The sequence below is a fragment of the Mastigoproctus giganteus genome, chromosome 4, assembly GCF_048544385.1.
Source record: "Mastigoproctus giganteus isolate SK-2022 chromosome 4, ASM4854438v1, whole genome shotgun sequence".
NCBI classification, from domain to species: Eukaryota; Metazoa; Arthropoda; class Arachnida; order Uropygi; family Thelyphonidae; genus Mastigoproctus; species Mastigoproctus giganteus.
Window position 1 is genome coordinate 166420447 of NC_143578.1, and position 26840 is coordinate 166447286.

Consider the following 26840-nt stretch of genomic DNA (forward strand, 5'->3'; position numbering starts at 1 on the left):
GCTCAGAGAACTTCATATCTGCCTGCACAACCACCCCCAAGTCCCTTTCATTCTCTACCACTGTCAGTGTAGTACCACAGAGTTGATACGTTGCTCTGGGGTTGCTGTTTCCCATATGTAGTACTTTACATTTGTCAATGTTAAACTTCATTTGCCACCTCTCAGCCCATCTGCTCAACCTTTCCAGATCCTGTTGCAGTAGCATAGTGTCAGTAGTGTCCTTGACAACCCTGCCAACCTTTGTATCGTCTGCAAACTTGGACATTAAGCTTGATATACCATCATCAATATCATTTATAAATACAGAAAACAATAATGGACCCAACACTGAGCCCTGAGGGACTCCACTAATAACATTAGTCCACGGTGAGCAGTGTCCATTGATTACCACTCTCTGTCTTCTCCCCCTCAACCACCCCTTTATCCATAGCAGCAATTTGCCTCCAATGTCACACTGCTCCAATTTGTGTAGCAGGCTTCCATGTGCAACAGTATCAAAAGCCTTTCTAAGATCCAAGTATATAATATCAAAGCTATTCCCTGCATCCAGTTCTTTTGTGACTGCATCATAGTATCCAATCAAATTGGTCAGGCAAGACTTCCCCTTAACAAAACCATGCTGTGTCCGAGCTATAACTGAAGTCTTGTCTAAATGATCCCGCAGTGCTTCTTTAACCAGTGCCTCCATTAATTTTCCTGGAACAGAAGTTAAGCTCACAGGTCTATAATTACTTGTGTCAGCCTTTGATCCTCCTTTGTGAATTGGGGTCACATTTGCACATTTCCAGTCTATGGGTACCCCCCCCCCCTGAGTCCAAGGAAGCTCTCATAATTATGGCTAAGGGTTTGCTTACTTCCTTTGCTGCCTCCTTTAATATAACTGGATAGATCCCATCCACCTCGGGTGCCTTTCTTGTGTTTATCTTCAACAACCTCTCCTCCACCTTACTCTCAGTTATTTCAAGATTCTGTAGCTTACTGCTAGAGTTGAATACACCTCTGGCATTCCCCTCGCTGAATAACTCCTCATGTGTGAATGTCGATGCAAAATATTCATTTAGTTTGTTAGCTACCTGAGCAGGATCATCCACAGTTGACCCATCAATATCAAGTGGACCAATCTGATTCATCCCCGTCCTGCTAGAGTTTACATAAGTAAAGAACTCTTTGCTGTTTTTCTTTGCATCCCTTGCCAAGGATTTCTCGTAATCTGCCTTCGCCTGCCTAACCTCCTTTGTTACTTGGTTGCATATCAACTTGTATCTATCATAGGCTTCTGTGTCATGTGTTAATTTGTAAGTATCCCATGCATTTTTCTTCTCTGCCATATGCCTCATTAGTTCATCTGACATCCATTTTGGCCTAAACCTTGAACAATATTTCTTAGTTGGTATGTAAAGCCTAGTAGCTTCCAAGATAAGTTCTTTGAATGCTTCCCATTTTGAATTTGCTGTTGGTAACATCATCAGTTGGTCCCACTGTATAGAATTTAAATACTATCTCAGTCCATCGTAGTCGCCTTTACGGAAGCAATAACCCTTCCCTTTACCCCTAATGGTAGTTACCTCTTTGAGTAAATCCCACTTCAACACACTGTGATCACTGCCACCTAGTGGTTCATTTATCTGCAGATTCTTAATGCATGAAGAATCACTGCTGATAATCAAATAAAGAGTATTACTCCCTCTAGTTGCCTCCCGAACATGCTGATGTAGAAAACAGTCATCCAATAAATCCACAAAAGCCTTGCTAGTGTGTGAGTGACCAACCCACAAATTCCAGTCAATATCTGGGAAATTAAAATCCCCCATTATAAGACTCTCTGATTTACTGGCCCACTCTATTTCCCTGTACAGTTTCTTATTATACTCATCAGAGTCATTAGGCCTATAGCACACTCCTACTCTCAATTTTGATCTCCCAATGCTTATATCACACCAAACTGACTCAACACTGCACTGTCCAGTGATGTCGACTGGCTTCACTTCCTTGGTTTTTATGTGTTTCTTAACTAATAGCATAACCCCTCTCCCCTTCCTATCCTGTCTATCCTTTCTGTAGACGTTGTACTCCCCAAATTGCAGTTCTGCATCCCTTATATCTGTGTGACACCACATCTCTGATATCCCAAGAATATCTGCCTTTGATGTTTTGAGCAATACCTCAAATTCATCAAATTTATTTACTAAACTCCTAGCATTGGTGTACACGCAAGTATACCTGCACCTGTTTCTGTTCTTAGCTACCCTAACACAACCCATGTGTTTACTTGTACCGCAATGGCTCCCAGCAGTCTCTGAAATATCATGCATCTTGCTTTTCAGGCTTCTGCTCATTCTGATAGAAGCAGTGCAAGAATCTCTTTCACCTCTGCCAGTGGCTACTGTCAATCTATTGGTCTTTGTCTCCCCCCAAGCTAGCAGTTTTCCGACCCACCTAACACTGCCTCGATAGCATCAGCAAATATTCTTGCACCCTTTCTATTTAAGTGTATCCCATCCCTGTAGAAGCAATCTCTCCTGTTAACAAGTACAGTCCAGGCTGAAAAAAATTCTACCCCTTGAGCCTTGCACAATCTTTCGAGGGCCGAATTGATCGACAAGGCTCTCATCATATACTCCCTCCTATCGTGTCTGGGCAGAATTGCAGACACCTTCAAATTCAACCCTAATTCCCGGCTTTTGTTCAACAGTGACCTGTACTTGTTAAGTAATTCTGCCGGTCTCCTACTCTTAATATTATTAGTGCCAACATGTACAACTATATCACCTTTTGTGCCCTTAAAAGATGATATTCGCTCTACAACGTCATCAACCTTTGCCCCTGGCAGACATACCCTGGTCCTGTTCCACCTATCCTTTTTACAAAGCATGTTCCCCGTTTCCCTGACAATAGAGTCACCAGTTCCTTTGGGACCAGCGCATTCTGCCTTGGGGGTTGTCTCTGTGTCACGTGATGCCCAAGTGCAAGCTCTGGCGTTGATGTGGGCAGCTGAGAGCTTGATGAGCCCCTCAATTTAGTTTCTTTGAGGGCATCCACCCTGTCCTTCAAGCTCTCATATAGACCCACAAGAACGCTGAGTTGTTGCATGATATCGATACACTCCTTGCATCACGCACACACAAAGACATCCCCCATGGCAGTATCATGTCCCGTACCCGATTGCTCTGCAAACATCAAGCAAACAATGCATTTTATAAGGCTGTGAGTCAGAGGACAACTGCCCCCCTCAGTTCTGCTCTGAGCCACAGCACTTCCATTAGCTTGAGCCTTTTGCTTTGCTGCTCTGGTCTGAGTCATGATTCAATTTATTAATTAATTATAATTAATTGTTATGTTATTAATTATGTTAAATATAATTATATTACGTTTGTAATCTAAGTCGTTATATGTATTTATTTAAAAGTACAATTTAACTGCCAACGAAGTTCATCTAACGCTATCTAGTACGGTATATAACTATCGTATCACAAAGGCGGGAAAGTTACGAATGGTGAATCTACGGACACTTAAGTATTAATTAACTTTCAAATCTCGCTGTCTCAATTCAGAATAAACTAACTATCCTTACTCGGTCTATAAGCTACTTACAGAAATAATTCGATGTAAAAAATATTCAATCAAGCGGCTAAGGCTAAATATGGCTAAAGAACTTCTCGTTTAGCGGAGTTGCAAACACATGGATACCCTTACCGATACTTTTATGCAATTACAAGGCCGAGTAAAGAATAAATACACCAAATTAATCAAAAAATCACAAAATAATGTTATACTACTAAATTTAAATCAAAAGTTTTAGAAAAACAATAATTTCAAATCAATAAATCAGAAAAATCCACTTAGCGGTTTTGAACATGACCGTCTCCTAGTGGCCTCGTCAGCAGACTTAGGCTTAGAATTAGGGCTACATTCCTACTCCAATTTTTGTTTTCCTATTGCATATGTCACACTGAACTGACTGAATATTGCACTGGTTGCCATTTTCCACTGTATGGACTGCCTTTGATTTTGTGCTTCTTAACTGAGAGCATACCCCCCCACCTCCTACTATGTCTATATTTTCTGTAATAGCATTTGCCATATAGTGCAAGGAAGCCATAGGCTTTTGCTGGGGGGGGGGGGGGAAACCCAACCAAGTAGATAAGAAAACACAAATTATATGCTTCCCTTCTCACACAGGTAACTATCCACTTGACCTATGAATTTATTCAAACTGTCAGCCTCAACTACCTGTGAGGGTGACTTGTTCTAGCAATCAATGACTTGCTGGCTAAATGAAAACTTCCTACAATCTAATCTAAACCTCAATCCATGTAATTTGATTTTATGACCCCTAGTTCTGGAATTCTTTAGAACAATGAGAATTCCACCTTCATTTTCACTATCCCTCTCAGAGTCTTATAAATCTGAACCAAGTCACCTCTGAGGCACCTGGCTGCTAAGCTCTGTAGTCCACATAATCAGAGTCATTCCTCCGATCTCACCACTTGAGTTGCCCATCTTTGGACCATTTCAAGAAGCTCAATGTCTTTTTTCAGATGAGGTCTCCATACTTGAACACAGTATTCCAAATGTGGTCTTACAATTGCCATTTACATTGGAATTATGATCTACCTAACTCCATAGGATCGTGTTTGATAAATCATCGATAGATCACCATGGATTTTACTGGCTGCTTGTTGCTGTTCAGAAAACTTCATATCTGCCTGTATTGTAACTCCTTTTCCTCCCCAACTTTTTAATTCAGCCTACCACTTCTCTGACCATGTTGAAGCCTGTTAAAGTCATCCTGCTTGGCACTGATCATTAATGACTCTGCCAATCTTTACATCATCTGCAAATTTTGACATCATGCTTTCTGTCCCTTTGTCAATATCATTTATGAAAATGAGAAACAACAGTAGTTCAAGGACCGATCCTTGAGGGACCCCACTCCTGATATTACACCAATCTGAAGAATATCTATTAATCACAACCTTCTGCCCTGCAACTACACAGTAGTCTATCTGAGAATCTCACCAGTATTCCTAACCTGTTCAAGCTTGTACAGTAACCTCTCACGAAAACCAAGTCAAATGTTTTGCTAAAACCCAAATAAAACTATGTTGAAATTATTCCCTAAATCTAACTCATGAATACCTGTGTCAAAATAGCCTACTAAGTTAGGTAAGCATCATTTACCCTTAAAAAAGCCATGTTGTGTGTCCTTCCAAATGCTATATCTATCTAAATCTCCCTGCATTTCACTTTTAATCATTGCTTCCAAGATTTTTCCTACCACTGAAGTCAGACTAACCGGTCTGCAGTTACCAACTTCACTCTTGGAACTGCTTTTATATTGGTGGTACATTGGCACTTCTCCAATCGAAAGGAATCTCCCCTGAGTCCAAAGATGCCCTCTTAATTAACTTCAATTGTTCAATACACTCCCTCACGCCCTCTCTCAAAACTACAGGGTATATGCCATGAACTCTGGGAGCCTTAATTGCGTTATGCTGAAATTTTTTTCTAATAAACAATCATCTGTAATTAAGACATTACTAATTTCATATGGCTCAACCTTATTCGTGCAGCCTCTTTTTGACATAAAGGAGCTTTTGTCAGTAAAGACAGATGCAAAGTACCTATTTAATTCATCTGCAACATCAGCCGGGTTGTCTAAAACTTTACAACCAGTAAACCCAAAGGTTGCAGGTTCGAATCCCTCCTCGGGCTTGGATCAAAGTACTGCAAAAAAAAAACCTTGGGAGGTGCGCTATGGCCACAGAAGCCGATGCGCCAAGAACTACCAAAAAAAAAAAAGGAAAAAACAGTCTCTGAAAACTCCCGAATATCTGCATTTGTTGAATTGATCTGTACTTCAAATTTAACAAATATATTCACTAGGCTCCTAGCATTAATATATATATATATATATATATATATATGCAAGTATACTTGCAACTAATTTTATTCTTAGTAACCCTAATAGTAGTAGTAGTAGTAGTGGTGGTGGTGGCACGTGATGCAAGAAAGCAAGTATTATGCAGCATCAGCCACAAAAAAAAAACCCCACACCATTCCCTCCAAATGCCTGTCCAGTTCCTCCTTAAATTTATTTAACCTATCAACTTCCACAATGACAGATGGAAGTTTGTTCCAGCAATTAACCACCCACACATCTATTCTACATCTGTCTTTTCTTAATTTGAATTTATGTCCCCTTAGGTTTGTAATCTGAACGATTGGAAGGATCCTATCAGAATTCAGCGTGGTCAACCCATTCAAGGCCTTATACACCTCAATCAGATCACTGTGCAGGTGCCTAGTCCCCAGCCACTGCAATTTGCAGAACTTAAGCCTCTCTTGGTAAGAGGATCCCTTCATTCCCCTCACCAATCTTGTTGCCCTTCTCTGTACACACTCAAGCAAATCTACATCCTTCCTAAAATGAGGTACTCAAGGTGTGACCTGACCATTGCCTTATACGGAGGGACAATCACCTCCTTTTCCCTGCTAGTAAAATTCCTATATATCATTGCCAAAACTCCATGACCTGCCCTGGAAGCCTATCTGCATTGCTCAGAATACTTCATACCTGACTGCACAATTACTCCCAGATCTTTTTCATTTTCTATCACCGTAAGTGTAGTACCACACAGTTGGTACATTTCTCTGGGGTTACTTCTACCCATATGCAGTACTTTGCATTTGTCAAGGTTAAACTTCAGTTGCCACTTCTTAGCCCATCTGCCTAAATTTTCTAGATCCTGTTGCAGTAGCACACTGCCATTACTGTCATTAACAACCTTGTTAAACTTTGTATCATCTGCAAACTTCGACACTAAACCTGATATACCTTCATCAATATCATTGATAAATATACAAACAATAGTGGACCCAACACCGAACCCCGTGGGACTCCACTAATAACATTAGTCCACGAAAAGCAGCACCCATTGATTACCACTCTCTGTCTTCACCCACTCAACCATCCTTTTATCCATTGTAGCCACTTACCCTTAATACCATTCTGCTCCAATTTGTACAATAGTCTTTCATGCACAACAATGTCAAAAGCTTTCCTGAAATCCAAATATATGATATCGGAATCATTTTTTGCATCCAGTTCCTTTGTAACCATATCATAATATCCTATCAAATTTGTCAGGCAAGACTTTCCCTTAACAAACCCATGCTGTGTCTGAATTATTGCTGCAGTCTTGTCTAGATGATCCTGCAATGCATCTTTAACCAGTGACTCCATTATTTTACCCGGAACAGAAGTTAAACTAACTGGTCTGTAATTACTCCTGTCACCCCTTCGATCCCCCTTTGTGAATTGTGGATACATTTGCACATCTCCAGTCCGTGGGGACCTCCCCTGAGTCCAAGGATGCTCTCATAATTATGGCTAAGCATTTGCTTAGTTGCTTTGCTGCCCCCTTTAATATAACTGGATAGATCCCATCCACCCCAGGTGCTTTTCTTACGTTTAACTTCAACAATTTCTCTTCCACTTTTCTCTCAGTTATTACAAGATCATTAAGCACCCTGCTACAATTTGATAACCTTCTGCCATTTTCAAACTTTAATAACTGCTCATGTGTGAATGGATGCAAAATACTCATTCAGTTTGTTTGCTATCTGAGCAGGATCATCAACAGTCGAACCACTGATGTCAAGTGGACCAATCAGATTCATCCCCTTCCTTTTAGAGTTTATATAAGTAAAGAACAAGCAAATATATCCCATGTATTTGCTTGTTCCACTGTGGGCCCCCTAACAGATCTGAATACTGCATGTTCCAGTAGAAGCAGTGCAAGAATCTCTTTTACCTCTGCCTGCAGCTACTGTTAATTTATTAGTTTGTGTATCTTCACCCCGAGGCTAGCAGTTTCTGAACCCACCTAATGCTATCTTAATAGCGTCAGCAAATATTCTTGCATCCCTTCCATTTAAGTGTATCCCATCCCTATAGAAACACTCCTCCTGTTAATGAGCATAGATCACATTGAGAAAAATTCAACCCTGTGAGCCTTGCCCAGTTGCCACAGGGCCAAATTGATTAGTAGTCTTCTTGTCATGTATTCCTCATAGTCTGGGCAAGATTGCAGATACTTTTTATTTCAGTCCTAACTTATGACTTTCTCAACATTGCTCTGTATTTGTTAATTAAAGCATTAGAGCTTCTGCTCTTAACATCATTAGTGTCAATGCGGACAATAGTATCACCTTTTGTGCCTTTAAATGAAGATAGCTGCTATAATGTAATCCCCCCCTTGCAGACATACCTTGATTCTATTCAACCTTTTCTTTTTATAAAATATAATATTTCTTACTTCTCTGACAATTGTGTCATTAACTATAACCACTTTCTGTGGTATCAGGGCTGTCTATTGCGGTGGATGTCTTTGTGTCGTCAGATGCTGGAGAAAAGAACAAGTCTTCACTAATCTCACTTATTTGGTGACAATTCAAAGTAACCTACTTTAGATTACATTACATACTAAAATTACATTATAAAAATGTTTGTATTGTTATAAATTTCTAGTTTATATGCCTAACAAAAATACTTATGATACTGATTGCAGTGCTAGAAAAAGTTAACTTTTTTTAAAAGTTAAGCTTTAGCTTTTAATTTTTATAAGCTGAAGGTTTTAACTTTTATGTTAAAACCTTCAACCTGTATTGATACTATAAAATCGTGGCAGAATTCAGGGATTCTTATATTGATACAATGCAGAAGTTGACTTTGGTTTTTTAAGCAACTTCAAGGACCAAGTAATGAACAAGTTCAGCTTAATCAGAGATACAAATAATAACCACACTAATAAATTTAAATCAAAATTTGCAAAAAAGCAATAATCTTTAAGCAATAAAGGAATTTTCACTTAGCAGCTCCCCAAAGAGCACTGCATTCCGGCTCAACTCAAGAGCTAAGCTGTTATACATTGTTTATGCGAAAATGGTAAGTCTAATTCAACCACTATTACTGTGTTATACTCTTTAAAAAAAAAAAAAAAAAAAAAAAACAGCCATATACACAACCAACTTAAAATATAACAACTCTTATGTTAAATTTTACTACCAAGGAATGTATCTATTATTATTTTATAATAGGGAAGCATATGGAAAATTGCCATTCACTTAACAACATTTTACTTAACTAATTTTTGAGGTACCTATGTCATTAAGCGAGATATACCTGTATTTGATTTTGTTATGATTTAGATAGTAACTGCAAATCTATTTTGTTTCTTATATATTGTAATTTTCTTCTGATTGTAACAGCTGTATGCCTGCTCCTGTTTGGAATATTTTTGTAACTCATAATTCCTTGTATTATTTTTCTTGACTGCATTATTTACATGTGCAAACCAACAAATCTTTTTTTTTTTTTCTTTTCTTTTTTTTTTTTTGTAAATTTCTTATTTTTATCCTTTTCAGTTAAAAGGAGAAGTAAGGAAGAATCACAGATTGGTAATTATTTCTTATATATTTCATATTGAAATGTTTATATTATGGCAAAATCATCATGGCCAGATATCACCTGGCCATGATTATTGTTTTTGTTTGTTGCATTTTGGTTGATCTTTTTTTACAGATGATGCAGTATCTGTATTTACAGATGCAGTAACTGTTTAATCTAAAAACACTTAAATCAAAACTATCCACTATGCTATAATTGAATAATAGTGGAAAGCTGCTTGAAAAGTTTCACATTCGAATTGAATATATATTATAATTGATTAAATACTCTAATAAGATTAGATTAGAAGAATACCAAACTAATCAAGTGGGTATAGCATGTAAGGTGTTCAAGAAAAAAAAAAATTCCATGCCATCTGTCTGTTGAAACAAATTTATAGAGAATTTCCAGTTCTCATGTTTTTTTATCTTTTCACAGTTAACATTCAATATTAATTGTTGATAACATATTAGCTAATATGCTATCTAATTCTTTCATTATTAGTATTGGTGTAGCCACAGTGCAAAGAAGTCACAGGTGGGGTAGACAATAAAATACAAATTATGCACTTCTCTACTCATTTAGGTAGCTATACAGTTGACCCTTGAATTTCTTCAAACTGTCTACTTTCAGAGTCAGGTTTTTCTAGTAGTCAACAAGTTACTGGCTAAAAGAAAACTTCCTACAATCTAGTATAAATCTCTTCCTCTGTAATTTGAATTTATTGCCCCTTGTTCTGAAATTCTTTATAACATTGAAAATTATTCTGGGTGGGTTTAGTAAAAGGAATTTTACTAACCTCTCCGAGAGCCTTATAAACTTGCTCTATCCCTTCTAAGGTACCTGGTTGCCAAGCTCTGTAGCTCACATAATCGAAGTCTTTCCTTGTATGGCAACATTTCTCAATCTCACCATATGAGTTGCTCGTCTTTGGACCCTTTCAAGAAGCTCATCTTTTTAGATGAGGTCTCCTTACTTGGACACAGTATTACAAATACGGTCTTACAGATTCCTTAAACAGTGGAATTATGACCTCCCTATCTCTACAGGATAATATTTACACTGCTCAGGTAACTTCATATCTGTTTGTTTCATAACTCCAGATCCCTTTCCTCTACTGTTTTTAATTCAACCCCTCCAAGTGTATATGTTGTTTTGGGATTGCTATTCTCCAAGTGTAAGATCTTACATTGTGCTACATTAAAAACATAGCGGCCACTTTTCTGACCATTCATGAAGCCTTCTCAAGTCAAATTGAAGGAGTGCTGCTTGGCGTTGGTCATTAATGACTTTTCCCAGTCTTTGTAACATCTGCAGATTTTGCATTGTTTATCATTGAAAATCAGAAACAAGAGTTGTCCTAGAACCGATCTTTGGGGGACTCCTCTTCTGATGTTACACCAATCTAAAGAGCCGACCGGGCTAGCCGAGTGGGTAAAGTACCTGCCCGGCAACCCAAAGGTCGCGGGTTCGATTCCCACCTCGGGCTTGGATCAAAGTACTGCAAAAACCTTGGGAGGTGCAATATGGCCACAGAAGCCAATGCGCCAACAACTACCAAATCAAAAAAAAAAAAAAAAAAACCAATCTAAAGAATATCTTTCGATCACAACCCTCTGCCTTCATCACAGTTATCATCTGTAGTTGCCCTGTAATCCATCTTAGAATCTTTCCAGTAATTTCAATATGCTCCAGCTTATGCAGTAACCTCTCATGAGTAACTGAGTGAAATGCTTTTTTTTGGTGAAATCCAAATAAACTATGTCAGAATTATTCCCTACATCCAGCTCATTAGTAACTCTGTCAAAATAGCTTGCTATATTAGTTAAACATGCTTTTCTCTTAAAAAAAAAAAAAAAAAAAAAAAAAAAAAAAAAGTATCCTTCAGAATGTCCTTTTTAAATGTCCTTGGATCATGCTTCTAATCATAACTTCTAAGAATATCCTGCCAGTGAAGTCAGACTAAATGGTCTGTAGTTACCAACTTTGCTCTTAAAGCCACCTTTATGTATTGACAGGACATTGGCACTTCTCCAATCCAAAAAAATCTCTCCTGAATGCAATGATTCCCTCATAATTAACCTCACTGGTTCAATACTCTCTGGCTGCCTCCCTCAAAATTACTTGGATATGCCATCAACTCACCCATTTGCCAAGTTATTGAATGGTTTGATAAAAACAAAATTGTAAAGCCATGAATAGCAACTGATTTTATTTTGTAAGGTGAACTTTAAGAAGGAACAAACTTAGTTGAATACCTGCAGTTTAATAATGTTAAGTTAAAACAACTTTTGATAATATTCCTTTTTTTGTGCAGAATGTGTAGTAACTACTGCAGCATTCAACACTTGGCATGAACTGTTCTCACTTGCTACTTTAGTGAAATGGTTAGTTGCATGGTATTTACACGAGAATGATAGATATGGTCTATAGAAGGAGAACAGTTATTAAGAAATATGTGAGAGAATAATAGGTGGCCAGTTAACAATAAGCTGTATGTATATCATTGTTAAGTTGAGAATTTACATTGCCCATGGTGTCTCCTAAGGCTTTTTTTTTTTTTTTTTTTTTCACTTTTTTATGGAAAGAGATTATAATGAATAATAAAGGTCGTAATATGGGAGTAAGGAATGTGTATGCAAAGGCATGTCAGAGTTTGTTTGTGAGTACTACTTTACCTCCTGTTGGATGTTAGACTTGCATGATGTGCACTATACAGCTTGTGATAGAGGGCACATGAAACTTGCTGTGTAAGCAACAGGTCTTGTCCACCACCTATCTAGAGAGAAGAAAGAAGTCATGCCACAGTTTACAAGACCTCACTTTGCTTATACTGCAATTTACATGTATTTGTGAGGGAATACTGCTTACCAGTCGTTACCAGTAAGCTTGCAAGTGCACAGTGTGACAGTATGTGCAACGTGGGTTATATTTCCCTAGTATGACCGTCCTGTTTTCTTATATATAGTTTATACTGACATTATTCTCTGTACTAATTGTGCTACATTTTTGCCCAAAAATGAGTGGACAAAATAAAAGATAATGGACCTATAATTTTAATGCCAAGTGGGAAGAAACATATTGCTTCATCAACATCAAAGGTAAATATGATTGTTTATTGCACAATAGTAGGATTGCATTACTGAAGCAAGAAAATATCGAGCATCATTTCCAGACTTATCACAGCTCTTTTGCTTTTAACTACCTTCTTAAATCTGAGTTAAGAAAGAAGAAAATAAATGAACTGAAATCAGACTCTTAGGCCAAAAGTTGATTTTCACTGTACCCATGGTAAAATATAAAAATGCTACTTTTATACCAAATAAGAGATACTCAGAGTGTGTTGAAATGGGTGAAGAGAAGAGCAACAGGATTAGTCAGGGAAACAGAAGTGTACTCTTACCAGAAAGAAATAATTTCTTCAAATTTCTGCATTTGGAAACTATTACTCACAAGAAGACATTGATTGTAGTGTTAAAGGCTTTAAATGGATTTAGTAAGCTAAATTCTGATGGCATCTTTAGTTTTCTCAGATGAGACACAAAAGGGATATAAGTTTAAATTAAACAGGATACTGTCCATTTGGCCAGAGAGTAATTGGTTGTTGAAACAATCTTCTCTAGCATTTTGGAAATGGGTAGAATAAATTTAAATCTTAAGAGGAGATGGAGCAATGTTTTTTTTTTTTTTTTTTGACTGAGTGTTTTTCTTGCATTTACCACTACAAATACTATTGATTTTAAAGTTATGAATTGGCCAGTATCTGTAAATATTTGATATATTGATGAATTTCCCATACTGAAAATTTATTCAGCATAACCCAATTTGAAAGGGACATTGCTGTACCAGAAGTTCTGTGGGGAGGACAGTGCTCCTCCCCGGCTCTGTGGGGGAGGAGCATTGTCCTGCTGGAAGAGTTCATTGCTCTGTGGGTGCACGATGACCATGAAGGGATGCAGATGGTCTGCAAGGATGGACATGTAGCCTGGACCATTCAGAGATGCGTTTTAGACTTACTAGAGGTCCCAACATGTGCCACTTGAACATGCCTCAGACCATTACCGACCGTTCACCTGCCTAAATAGTTCCTCGTTGACACAACGGGTGCATAGCTTCATGCGGTTTCTGCCAGATACGCACCCTCCCGTCCGCTCAAAATACTGGAAATGAGACCAATCTCCAATCATCCAAGGTCCAGTGCCAACGTTCTTTCACCCAGTTAAGGCTAGTCCTGTGTCACAGTGTTAGCATTGGGACTCTGGTGGGTCAGCCATTCCCATAACCTATTGCTGATAATGATTACCTGATGGTTTTGGTGGAGACATTTTTGGCACTCACTTGTTGAAGTTGGTGATTGCCACTGTAGCTCTCTGGATGGCTGAAGCAGTGTGAGACAGACATCAATGGCTAGGTTCATCCACCACCTTTCTCCACCTACAGTGCTCTCTCTCTTTGTGTACTTTCCAGAGTTGTTATTCTGGAAGTGGCATATACCCGATACACTTTTGATACTGTCGAATGGGGTTAGTGCAATTTCTGTACCACCTCCATGATAGTGACCCATGCATCAGGCACCCACTACCATCCCTCTTTCAAAGTCGGCTAACTAACGACGTTTATCCACAATGATATGAATGCAGTGTACTTATATACCTACCAAACAGTGGGTTTTTCCACTAGCGAGAGGGGTGACAGCGTCGTGTTGCCTACCAACCCGGTATCCCGTGAATTCTGTCCTTTCAGTGTACATTTTTAATTGTAATATGAACATAATGTACTTATGTGAGTCAAAAAGGAAATTTAAAGTAAAAATGTACAGCATATAGTAAAATTGTAACATGTGTCTGAAATGCTACTGTAATAATTTTTGAACACAAGATGATGTTACGTATTGCAGCTGTTCAACACTGAGATAGACCTGTGGGCTGCTGTGATTGCATTCTTGATGTTCAGCTGTTGTCCAAAGGTTGTTCAAAAAGTCTAATGGAATTATATAGGGATTATATCAGGAATGGCCAGAATCCTTTTCAAATCACTGTTTTTGCAAAAAATGTCAAATACCGAAACTGTCATTGAATTTATGGTGCTGTTCTTCTGGAACCACACACACTAAAAGTCATCATCATCTGCTTCAAAGAAAGAATACCTGCATCTGAAAATCTTTTAGTTTGTAAGTTTCAGAATTCTTGGTGGAATTTTTATTTAACAAAAAAAAAAAAAAAAAAAAAAGGGCCAATAATTTTTTTACAAGACTTGAGATACCAATCACCACTATTTTGAATGTAATGAAATTCAAATGGGTTTTCAGAGCAACAAATCTGATTATTCTGGCTGCTAACATAATCTGAAAGGTAAAACTACTCTTTTCCTCAAAAGAGTAACATTAAAAATATCTGTGCCTTGGTTCTCCCAACATGACAGCGTAGTGGTTTTGGTACCTGTCACTCATTTAGAGAGATTTTGCTTCGAGTTCCATTTTAGACTGGGCTGTAGTTATTTGGCCTCAGGCAGAGGAAGTAGTTCTTTGAGTTATTCTGGATTTTTACGACATGCAGGATAGCTTTTGAACACACTTCTACAGACATAATACACATGGTGCAATACAGTTTAAGTTGTTGATGCATTTTGGGTTTAATTTATGTATCATTTAAGTTGCTGATGCACCTTACATTTTTATAAAATGACGAATTGTATTGTGTATACCGAATGCATTTTTCATATTCTGACTTTTTCATTTCATGCACAATCGTTATTTTCATTCAGTGCAGCTCTTAATTTCTTCCCAGCAGGTCAGTGAAACGTCTGTGCAAATCTGCATGTGGATTTTGATGGGCTTAGCAGTTATCACTGTTTAGAGATATTGTATAATTTCTCTACTGTAACAATTTGTAGTCTTCCAGACCTTCCATAATCAAATACAAAACCTACATCACAATCCGAAAATTTTTTTTATTAACTTTGAAATGTTATTTTTAAGAACTGCAGCACCTAGAAAATATTTGGTGAATTTAGTCTGCTCAGATTTGGTTTCCCATTTGCTCTGAAACATGTTTCACCAAGCAAATTTGTTATTCAATCAATAAATCCACAGGTGAAATAGCTGTGTGTCTCAATGAACACATGTACTAAAGGAATGGGTGAGAGTGACGAGGTGACAAGAGTGGGGGACAGGAATTGACCAAAAGTATACATAAATCTTCTGTGCTGATCTGCAGTGAGTATTCAGTAACATTGGACAAAGTGTTCAAAATGATTAAAGACCAGAGAGAAATGTTTTCAGTATATTCTATAATTTTGTGTTCATTTTAAAATTAAAGATGTATGGTCAAATTACAACATGAAATAAACCATTGTACAAAGTACCACAGAGGGACTTTTGAAACACCTTGCAGGTAAGTTTAGAGGAATAGAAAAATACAAATACCATATCTAAATGTGCAAAATAAATACCATGTGCAACGTTGATATTTAATTGAATGGATATAAATCAAAAATAGTGTGAAAGTAAGTGATCCTTGGAATGAACTGTTTTTTTCTACAATTAACCTAATCCACATTAATTAATTTGCCTTACTAATTTGTTTTTTAGAGGATTGGAAAATTTGATCAACATTCAGGAGAGCATAATTAATTTGCCTCACTAATTTGTTTTTTAGAGGATTGGAAAATTTGATCAACATTCAGGAGAGCAGTTAAATCTGAGTGAGAGCCCTGTAGAATATTTGCAGGTAAGTTCATAAAAGATTATTATTATTTTTTTTTTTTTCTTTTTTTTTTTCCATTTAAAGTATGTTTCAAAATACGTGTCCATTTATGTAATTAATTTGTCGTTTTATGTACAGGTTGCCTTGAAATTTTTGTAGTATGTGTTGCTGACTGTGTTTAAAACCAACAGTAGATGTGATTTTAATAGAGGCATAATGAAAAACCTTTGGAAATGTTGAGGATATCACTAATATCTGTCAGTCATTTTTTACTGATTTTATTGTTTCAGTAAAAAGGAACAAGTCTTTTTAGCAAATTAAATTTTATTTTTTTTAACTCTGTTTTTATTTTTTATAGTTTTACTTTACCGATGGGAACCCAAGTCAGATTAAGAATAAATTAGTATTTAAAAGCATGTATGTACAGAGTTTTAATTTTGACAAAACTTTAATAAAATGTAATAAAGAATTTCTCCACAAAGCTCACCTTCCCATTGAAAACTGACTATGCAGTTTAGAAAACTTGTTTGGGAATGATTCAACCCATACATTGCAATTAAGTTTTAGTTTTATGTTTCATTGAATTATACCTCCATAGCTTTCAACTTCCCAGGTTTATTTACAATGGTAAGTTCATCTTTTTGACTTGGTTTTGTTCCCTTTTACATCTCACTATTGAAACATGATTTGTAACAGTTTCTCTGTATTTTTACAGTAATAGTTTTTCTTCCTTTTCACAATGGTAAAAATACAGAGAAACTTTGTATTTTTAGCCATAACAAACACCTCAGAAAGAGTTTGCTGTAATTGATTTATTAGCCATAAAAAATGCAAATCTCATTCTGCAGGTTTTCATTTCCAACACAATACTTATGATTATAGATCTTTACTCAATAGAGGTATTATCCCTGGGATGATGCCCTCCCTCAGTTTAGAGTGCAATAAGATTAATAAAAGAACTTATAGATTATTAAAAACTAATGTCATTAATGTATCACAAAAATACCACAAAATGTTTTACACCGTTATGTACGTATTTCCAATTCGGAAATAAACAATAATACCAACATAGATTTTGAGTACAGTCAGTCCTCATATAGCACGATAGTTGTGTTCCTAGAAACCCTCGTGCGATGCAAAATCGTGCAATATAAACAACAGGCCCTATGGGAAAAGTAGGGTTAGGTGCCAACCACCCAAGATTGAACACACATTTGTAACCAAAACATTACCAAACACAATAAATAATCGTAATAAAGTAGTTACGTATTTTATTACGACTATTACGTAATAAAATATTGCTAAGGCTTTTGCTTCTATCGTAAGCAGACTTGTTTTTTGTTTGATTTTCTGTCCAAACAGATGACAGCCATTCCACATCTTCCAATTCTTTGTTTCTTAATCTAATGGATTTTAATTACACTTTGAGTTGTTCCCGCTATGAAAGTTGTTTTTATTTTCTCTTCTTTGTAATTCTCGGCGTTGCCTCATTTAGGTCTGTAGCACGTGCAATATCACATGGTCTTTCATTTCGCTCAAAGCGTTTCACAATTTCATATTTTTTCTCTATCAACAGAGGCGGACTGGCCATAAGCCTTACTGGGGAAACCCCAGTGGGCCGGTGTGATTTTGGCCATAAACCATAGTATGAGGCCACTATAAATTTTCCCGGGTAAGAATTTTTGATCCAGTCCGCCTCTGTTTATCGCTATTGCTTTTCTTTTTTTCTCTGAATCTACAGTGTCTTCACCAGGACGCTTTCTTTTCACACCTTTACTCATTTTTAGGGAATAAAGCACAATTACAAAATGAGGCGGCACGCTTGTTACACATAAACAAAGCTGCGCGTGTGTAGCAACTGAATAAACAATACCGTAAAGACATATTACGGCACATTTCTAGGGGTTACTACCATAAAACAATAAAAACAATTTCCAGTTGCGTTTCTGCTAGTGGAATCTGTTATAAACTGGTAGTAAACTCCATCTAATTGCATTTGCGATAATACCGATAGCTGGAATTGTGTGGGTTTTTACGTTATTATGGTGAAATGTGTTTCCCCTTCACTGATATAAAAAAACAAATACATTTTCAGAATCTTCTCTTCATTCCTATTGTGTTGCATTCGGTTGGGGTGATTCCGCGTTCGACTGCCATTTCTTGTAAACACAAAGGCAAATCGTGCATAAGCGAATTCGGTTCGTGTTATATAAGACATCGTTCCCCTATTTATAAATCGTGTATGATTGAATTCGTGTAATGTAAACACGTGTTATACAAGGACTGACTGTACTTTATTATCTTCAAATAACACATTCATAATAACTGCAATGCAACACACCAACTATATAACTAAAACTTTATTAAAATAATAATAATAATATAAAACCCAATCAAATTTTGAAAAAATAAAGTGATAAAAATAAAATACAGTGATTGTACAATAAAAGCGATAAAATAATTGATTAAAATATAGAAATTACACTATATGGAATTAAAAGCATTAAAAACAACCGTAGCTTTCAGAGGCAACCACCTCCTTTATAACAGTAAGACTTAATTTGTCACAGTGCATCCTTAAATAACTGCAGGATCACTGCTCGCAGCACATGTTATCGTAGGAGCATGGGCAGTATCCTCCACGTGTGCATGGAAACTGGAAATGGCTTGGGAGCACGCCAGGCAGAGCAGTTCATCCCGTCCAAGAATTATGGTTTCAAAGAGAGGATGAATACAGATTTCCCCTTCTCTGTTAATGGTATTATGCTCAGAAGAACAAATTTACAAGCTCTTGAGCCATTTGCAGTTCCAATATCCATGCAAATGATCATCTATGATGGCATCGCCAGGCGAGATTTGGTGCAACTGGATATTTGGTGGTTCTCCTCCCAATGTTCAGCCACAGCAGATTGTTATAACCCATGGCCTTTATTGCATTAATATGCTCCCCCATACGATTTTTAAACCTGAATTTTGTCTCACTAACATAGCGCTTCTCACAATTTGGGCATTTGATCTCATATGGGACTTTAACCTTTAACCTGACTGTGTGCAATCTTCTCCCTGGCAATTGCACACAGCATGTCTGACGGGTACGTAATAGTTAGGCGCCTCTGTAGCCAGGTGGGAAGGACCAGCAGTGCGTAGCACACGATTCTTGATTAGACCGGGGTTCGAGCCCGTCATCACCAAATATGGAGGATGCAGAAAAGTCAAGGAATGACCACTGCATATCCCGGAGCAATATGGCCTTAGTTGCTAATGCTCCTAAAAAAAAAAAAAAAAAAAACCATAATAGTTGGGCGATTCCCTCCGTTATTGGGTGGAATGGCTCTCTTCGTCCATGTCCTGCTTCCCGAACATATTTATCCAAGACCTCCTGGGAGTGCCCACATTTTCTGAGATCTGCTGTGATGCATTTAATCTTCTCCTTTCTCTCCTCGGAGGAGTTACAATGGGAACCAGCTCTATCCAACAAGGCCCTAATGACACTATTCTTATGACTGTTGGCTTGTGTATTGTTATTGTGCGTATATTGCCCCCAGCACATAGGTTTTCTTTATATTTTCGTTTTTACTATAGGGCCATGTTTATAAACCAACGCATCAAGAAAAGGGAGGGCACTGTCTATTTCCATCTCTGAGGTAAACCAAATAAAAGGGGAGCTCTTAAGAAAGCTGAGAACCTCATCCACTCTTCCCCTCTGTACAATGCTGAATGTATCATCAACATATCATTTCCATGCACGCATGGGGGGAGAGATGAAGCAGCCCCATCAAAAATCTTAGCCTCAAGACTCTTCCGTGGCTAGGTTTGCTACAACAGCACTAGTTGGAGAGCCCATAGCTGTGCCCTGAACCTGCTTATACATAGTGTTTTGAAATAACATAGTACTGGAGAGACAGTTCTATACCACTAAAATATCTTCTATGCTCAAGGGAGTCCTATCCCTTAAGGTGTCATCCCTCTCCAATGCCATTCACACCGTATTTTACCCCATGCTCAATGGGGATGCATGTAAATAGAGACACTGCATCAAATGACACCATGGCCTCTCCCTCTACAATTACCTGAGCATGTATAAACTGCACAGGCTTTACTGTCTTTAATGGTAAATTTTGAATGTCCTACAATAGATGTCAGTTTAGCTACAAATCTGGATATTGCATGTGTAAGGCTGCCCTCAAATGATACAATTGGCCTAAGCGGAATCTCCACCTTATGAATTTTCTGTAAGCCATTAAACTTAGACAACTGGCATCCTGTGGCAAAGTGTCCAATAGATGTCTTTGGAGATTTTCTCAGCATTCAACCAACCCCAAAACTGAGGAATAGTAAGAATTTTTAAATTAGAGTTTGAACTCTTGGTGGTAATAACTTGTTCTCATCATCTTATTAATTTGGGTGCTGTAAAAGGAGCTACATGCCTTTTTATGAAAGTGGATGAATATTTAGTGGGCATTTGATACAGTTGATATAGATGAACAGTGCACTGTTGAGTCAGTTTGGTGTGACATAAGCACTGTGAAAGCAAAAATAAGAGTAGGAGTGTGTTCCAGGCCTAATGACTCAAATGATTACAATGAACATTTGTACAGAGAAATAGAGTGGGCTAGTAAATCAGAATGTCTTATAATGGGGGATTTTAACTTCCCAGATATTGACTGGAACTTGTGGGTTGGTCACTCACACGCTAGTAGTAAGACTTTTGTGGATTTATTGGATGATTGTTTTCTGCAGCAGCATGTTTGAGAGGCAACCAGAGAGGGTAATACTCTTGATCTGGTTATCAGCAGTGATCATTCGTGTATTAAGAATTTGCAGATAAAGGAACCACTAGGTGGCAGTATTCGTAGTGTACTGATGTGGGATTTACTTAAATATATAATTATCATCAGGGGTAAAGGAAAGGGTTTTTGCTTCCGTAAAGGTGAGTACAGTGGTCTCAGACAGTTTTGAAATTCTGTACAGTGGGATCAACTGACGATGTTACCAACAGTAAATTATAAGTGGGAAGCATTCAAGGAATTAATCGTGGAAGCTACTAAAAGTTTCATACCTATTAAGAAATATTGTTCAAGGTTTAGGCCTAAATGGTTATCAAATGAACTAATGAGACTCCTGACGGAGAAGAAAAATGCATGGATGCATATAAATTATCAAGCGACTCAGAAGCCTATGGCAGATATAAGCTAGTCTGTAATCAGGTCACAAAGGAGGTTAGGCAGGCGAAGGCAGATTACAAGAAATCTTTTGCAAAGGATGCTAAGAAAAACAGCAAGGATTTCTTTACTTATATAAACTCTGAAAGGAAGGGGATGAATCTGATTGGTCCACTTGATATCTATGGTTCGACTGTTGATGATCCTGCTCAGATAGCAAACAAACTGAATGAGTATTTTGCATCTACATTCACACATGAGGAGTTATAAGGTTTGAAAATGGCAGAAGGTTACGTATTGTAGAAGAGTGCTTAATGATTTCGTAATAACTGAGAGCAAAGTGGAGGAGAAATTGTTGAAGTTAAACATAAGGGGTGGATGGGATCTATCCAGTTATATTAAAGGGGGCAGCAAAACAACTAAGCAAACGCTTAGCCATAATTATGAGAGCATCCTGGACTCAGATGAGGTCCCCACGGACTGGAGATGTGCAAATGTATCCCCAATTCACAAAGGGGGATCGAAGGGTGACATGAGTAATTACAGTCCAGTTAGTTTAACTTCTGTTCCAGGTAAAATAATGGAGTCACTGGTTAAAGATGCATGCAGGATCATCTAGACAAGACTGCAGCAATAATTCAGACACAGCATGGGTTTGTTAAGGGAAAGTCTTGCCTGACAAATTTGATAGGATATTATGATATGGTTACAAAGGAACTGGATGCAAAAAATGATTCCGATATCATATATTTGGATTTCAGGAAAGCTTTTGACACTGTTGCGCATAGAAGACTATTGTACAAATTGGAGCAGAATGGTATTAAAGGTAAGTCGCTACAATGGATAAAAGGATGGTTGAGAGGGAGAAGACAGAGGGTGGTAATCAATGGATGCTGCTTTTCGTGGACTAATGTTATTAGTGGAGTCCCACGGGGTTCGGTGTTGGGTCCACTGTTGTTTTGTTTATTTATCAATGATATTGATGAAGGTATATATCAGGCTTAGTGTCGAAGTTTGCAGATGATACAAAGGTTGTTAATGGCAGTGTGCTACTGCAACAGGATCTAGAAAATTTAGGCAGATGGGCTAAGAAGTGGCAACTGAAATTTAACCTTGACAAATGCAAAGTACTGCATATGAGTAGAAGTAACCCCCAGAGAAACATACCAACTGTGTGGTACTACACTTAAGGTGCTAGAAAATGAGAAAGACCTGGGAGTAATTGTGCAGTCAGGTATGAAGTATTCTGAGCAATGCAGATAGGCTGCCAGGGCAAGTTATGGGGTTTTGTCAATGATATATATATAGGAATTTTGCTAGCAGGGAAAAGGAGATCATTGTCCCTCTGTATAAGGCAATGGTCAGGCTACGCCTTGAGTACTGCATACAGGTTTGTAAGCCTTATTTTAGGAAGGATGTAGATTTGCTTGTGCGTGTACAGAGAAGGGCAACAAGATTGGTGAGGGGAATGAAGGGATCCTCTTACCAAGAGAGGCTTAAATTCTGCAAATTGCAGTGACTGGAGACTAGGCACCTGTGCAGTGATCTGATTGAGGTGTATAAGGCCTTGAATGGATTGAGCACACTGAATTCTGATGGGATCCCTCCACTTGTTCAGATTACGAACCTAAGGGGGCATAAATTCAAATTAAGAAAAGACAGATGTAGAATAGATGTGCGGAAATTTGCCTTTAGCCAGCGGGTGGTTAATTGCTGGAACAAACTTCCATTTCTCATTGTGGAAGTTGATAGGTTAAATAAATAAGGAGGAACTGGACAGGCATTTGGAGGGAATGGTGTTTTTTTTTTTTTTTTTTTGTGTTTTTTTTTGGCTGATGCTGCATAAGCTCATACACTTACTTTCTTGCATCACATGCCACTACTACTACTATTTACTACTATCTAGAGAGAGAGAGAGAGAGAGAGAGAAGGGAAAGTGCTAAAAGGAAAGATAAATTTAAATTAGATTCAAATGCATGCCACTGAAGTAAAAAAAAGATTTTGAAGCATATGTGTACATATTGGATGCCTGTGGCTAAATGTATAACTGGACTAGTAGAACAGTGGCAATTCTAACTTCTTCTTTAAACAGACTTTTGCAACTCTCTTTGAAGAAGTTAGAAATGATCAGAAAAGCCATATGAGCACCTTTCAGAGTTACCAAATTCAAAAGTATGATGAGATCGCTAGTTATTACCATTGGCTAATCCAGTATTGAGGTCATTATTCCTAGGTATGTTGAAGAATATTATGTGTAAATTTATTTTATCAAATTTTCTTCCATTTTGGAAGTTGATTGCTATAGTATACTAAACCAGGAGGAGGATCCTTACTTAATTATTTTACTTAGGCATTTCTACTGCCAAATCATGGAAGTACTTTATTGCTGCATATTGGTGCACAAGTTCCTATCAAAAAAATTATGTTCCTAAGAATGCTGAGATAGCACAAATGGCAGTGCATTATTTTCAAATTTGAAATTTTATGTGGAGAACTTTTTGGTGTCATCAAAAATAAAGAATAAATGAAGCAATAGATGTTTAGTAGCATTGGTTCATTTGTGTAAGAATCTACCAGACACTATTATAAAATAATTAAGCAGTGATGTACGATGATCCTCGGTTGCAGAACTGAGAGATACACAAGGAATCCTGAAATATGATGAATTAATCCAAGTAATGATGGCCTTTTAGCAATTCCTCATAGCAGTTGAGTATGATAGAATATTTTGCCAAATGAGAAAAATAAAAACTGAGTTGAGATCATTTTTCTGTTGAAGCTTTGAAAATGTTCCTGACATCTAAAGCTAGGTCTGGATGCCAAAGCCATTGTTAGGAACAAAAACTTTGACTCAACATGTCTGAAGAGGGCAAAGTCTGCAACAGTACCTTGAAGCAGTCAAAATTGATTGTCAAATAAAAATCCACAGACAGCAAAATTCTAGGTAAAATAATGTTTGAAAGCATACTATGTATATCGGTAAACAGCCCAATATGTGTATTTTAATATAAAATGGATGAAATTTAGTGAAATTTAATTTCTAGTGCAGTGTGAACTTTACAGAAACCTGCTTTTTCTGAAAAAATATGATTTCCTTCTATTTTTAGGAAGAATTGCTTTTTCAGAACCCCCTGTTTTTGGCCCAAAAATCTCCCATTTTTCTTCCTGTTTACAAATGATTGATCTTCAGCTCTTTTCTTTTTGAAAGTTAAAGGTTGGCAGCTATATTTTGTTTTTATTTTTAAACTTTGCTACACTGTGTTGAATTAAAAGAATTAGTGGTGTCTCTGCTATGGTTTGTGCATTTGACGGGTGCAAAATTTTTAACATAAAATCCAGTAATTAGAATAAAATATACATATATCAAGAATTTATTTGCACAGGCTTCATTTCTTCATGAATTACAGGCCTCATTGAATAAAAAAAAAGAAAAAGAAAAAAAGACTGCTGTAACCCATAATTCCTTCTTTAGGGTCTGGGGTTGAGAAGCTGAGACTGTATTCTATATCAATCTCAGTAACAGAGTACTTACCAAGAGAAGAACAGAACAGTCAAAGAATAAAAGCCATGGATCCAACTCTTAAATATCCTCAGATAGTTCAATTTTCATTGGAAGTCCGGATGAGGATGAAGTAATTTGAAGGGTGGGGGATGATGATTAAATAAATAACACCTGTAAAGAAGACAGTGAGACCAAGAAACCAACCTACATAAAAAATTGGAAGCAGATATAATCATTAAATTTAAAAAAAAAAAAAAAAAACAACAATAAAATAATAATGATGATAACTAAATAAATAAAATAAAAGCTACATCGGAGCTATTCTCATGATATCTATGCACCAATAATATCCAGGTACTACATGTGGGTGGTACCTGGGTATTATTGGAATATTCAAGAAAACATATGGAAACAAAATAATTAAATTAATTCTAAAACAAAGTGTGGCAGCAGATCTATAATATCCTATAATTTAGAGAGGATTTAATTAGTTTTAATTCTAAAACTAATTAAATAAATCTGTAGTGAGGGTCTACAGAACATAAATATTATGCTTGTATCATCCTACTTGGGAAATATGGAATTGAAAAAAAAAGTTCCTACATATTATGAAGTTAAATTTTCTGATAGGTAGCAAGTCACAAAATAGATATGGCCAAATATGATTACAATCCATGACATTCAACAGTACTGTATTTTAAATGAGTGTGTGTGTGCATACGCAAGCACACACATTGTGTTGTTGTCATATATGCCTGTGTTGTTGTCATATGTGAACATATCAAGAACTCCTGTATAACCAGTATAATTACTAAAGAATGTTATGTGAGAGCTTGTGAGGTATTTTAAACGAGAAGACACAACCCAATCATTGGTAACAAATGTTGGTTTTGTTGAAACATACTAGAAAGTACTAAAATTTTGTGGGCTGTATTGCCTTTTTCAGGCCTTCATTTGGCCCAAAGAGGCTTTCTTAGCTACTTGTTCTGGATATTATAGGTCTGCTGCCACTCTCTGAGAAAAGGAACAAATTTATATTGCTCATAGTGGTCATGTTCTGAAGATGAACAGAAGCTCTGTTTCATCTTCCTCTTTCTGAACAGAAGGCCGGAACCATTGAACTAGTATTTAATGAATCAGATAACCTGCAGGTATGGCTTTTCTAAGATTGTTTTTTTTTTTTTTTTAATCTCTCTCTCTCACAGACATAGCTTCAAATGTTATTTTCAGACTCATCCTGCAGTTGGTCATGGCCAATGCTAATGGGTATGAAGAATCATCTCCATTGTAATGTCTTTTAGAAATGAGATCCTGAAAGAATTTACTGTCCAAGTTTGTGCGAGATAAGATGAGTATCTGGGATGTTGATATCTATATATTTTATTTACATATTATTGTGGGTAAAGTTGTTCCTGTGTAGGTGGAAATCTCAGAATCCATAGTATTACTAGTGTATGAGTGATGGGTGTGATATGTAAGATTATCCTGATGACATTGACATGTGGGTGAAAGAAGCAGAACAATAAAAAATAAGATGTGCAGGATCTCACCCTGAGAAGACACATTAACATTGCCTTAGCTTGGCAAGCTAGATTGTAGTGTCTCCTTGGTGGCATATTTTTGAAGTTAGCCCCTGGCATTCCTGCCGTGAAGGGTATATTGTATACATCCTTTCGTACACAATAAAGATTATATTTATTTATATTTAACAAAAAAGTTAGCACCACTAACTCCGTAACTATGATTGACAGTGCTAAAATGTCAGTTGCAAACTCAGAATCAAAGATTCAGTGGCAGTCTGCAATGATTGTGCCTGTAATGAACCACATAGTTTGCACAAACTTCAAATAGAAGTGGATTGGACTACTGATCCTTCGTTATCTGAGATCACTGAGGTCACCAGACTTGATGCATCTGAACTTTTTATTTGGGGCTGATTAAAATTCAGGTTATATGCTTCCCCACCACAAGGCCTTGGGGAACAAATATACACATCTTTTGCAAAACCATTTGATGCTCTG

General features: G+C 37.1%; 1 protein-coding gene across 1 annotated transcript in view; it reads left to right on the forward strand.

Annotated features, from left to right (window-relative positions):
• Nucleotides 1-26840, forward strand: part of LOC150087173 (ATP-binding cassette sub-family F member 1) — a 276369-nt gene that overhangs the window by 222058 nt on the left and 27471 nt on the right. The window contains exons 14-15 of the mRNA XM_090371867.1: nucleotides 9430-9462; nucleotides 16108-16179. Of these exons, the coding sequence (XP_090227993.1) occupies nucleotides 9430-9462; nucleotides 16108-16179 (105 nt within the window). The remainder of the gene's footprint in view (nucleotides 1-9429; nucleotides 9463-16107; nucleotides 16180-26840) is intronic.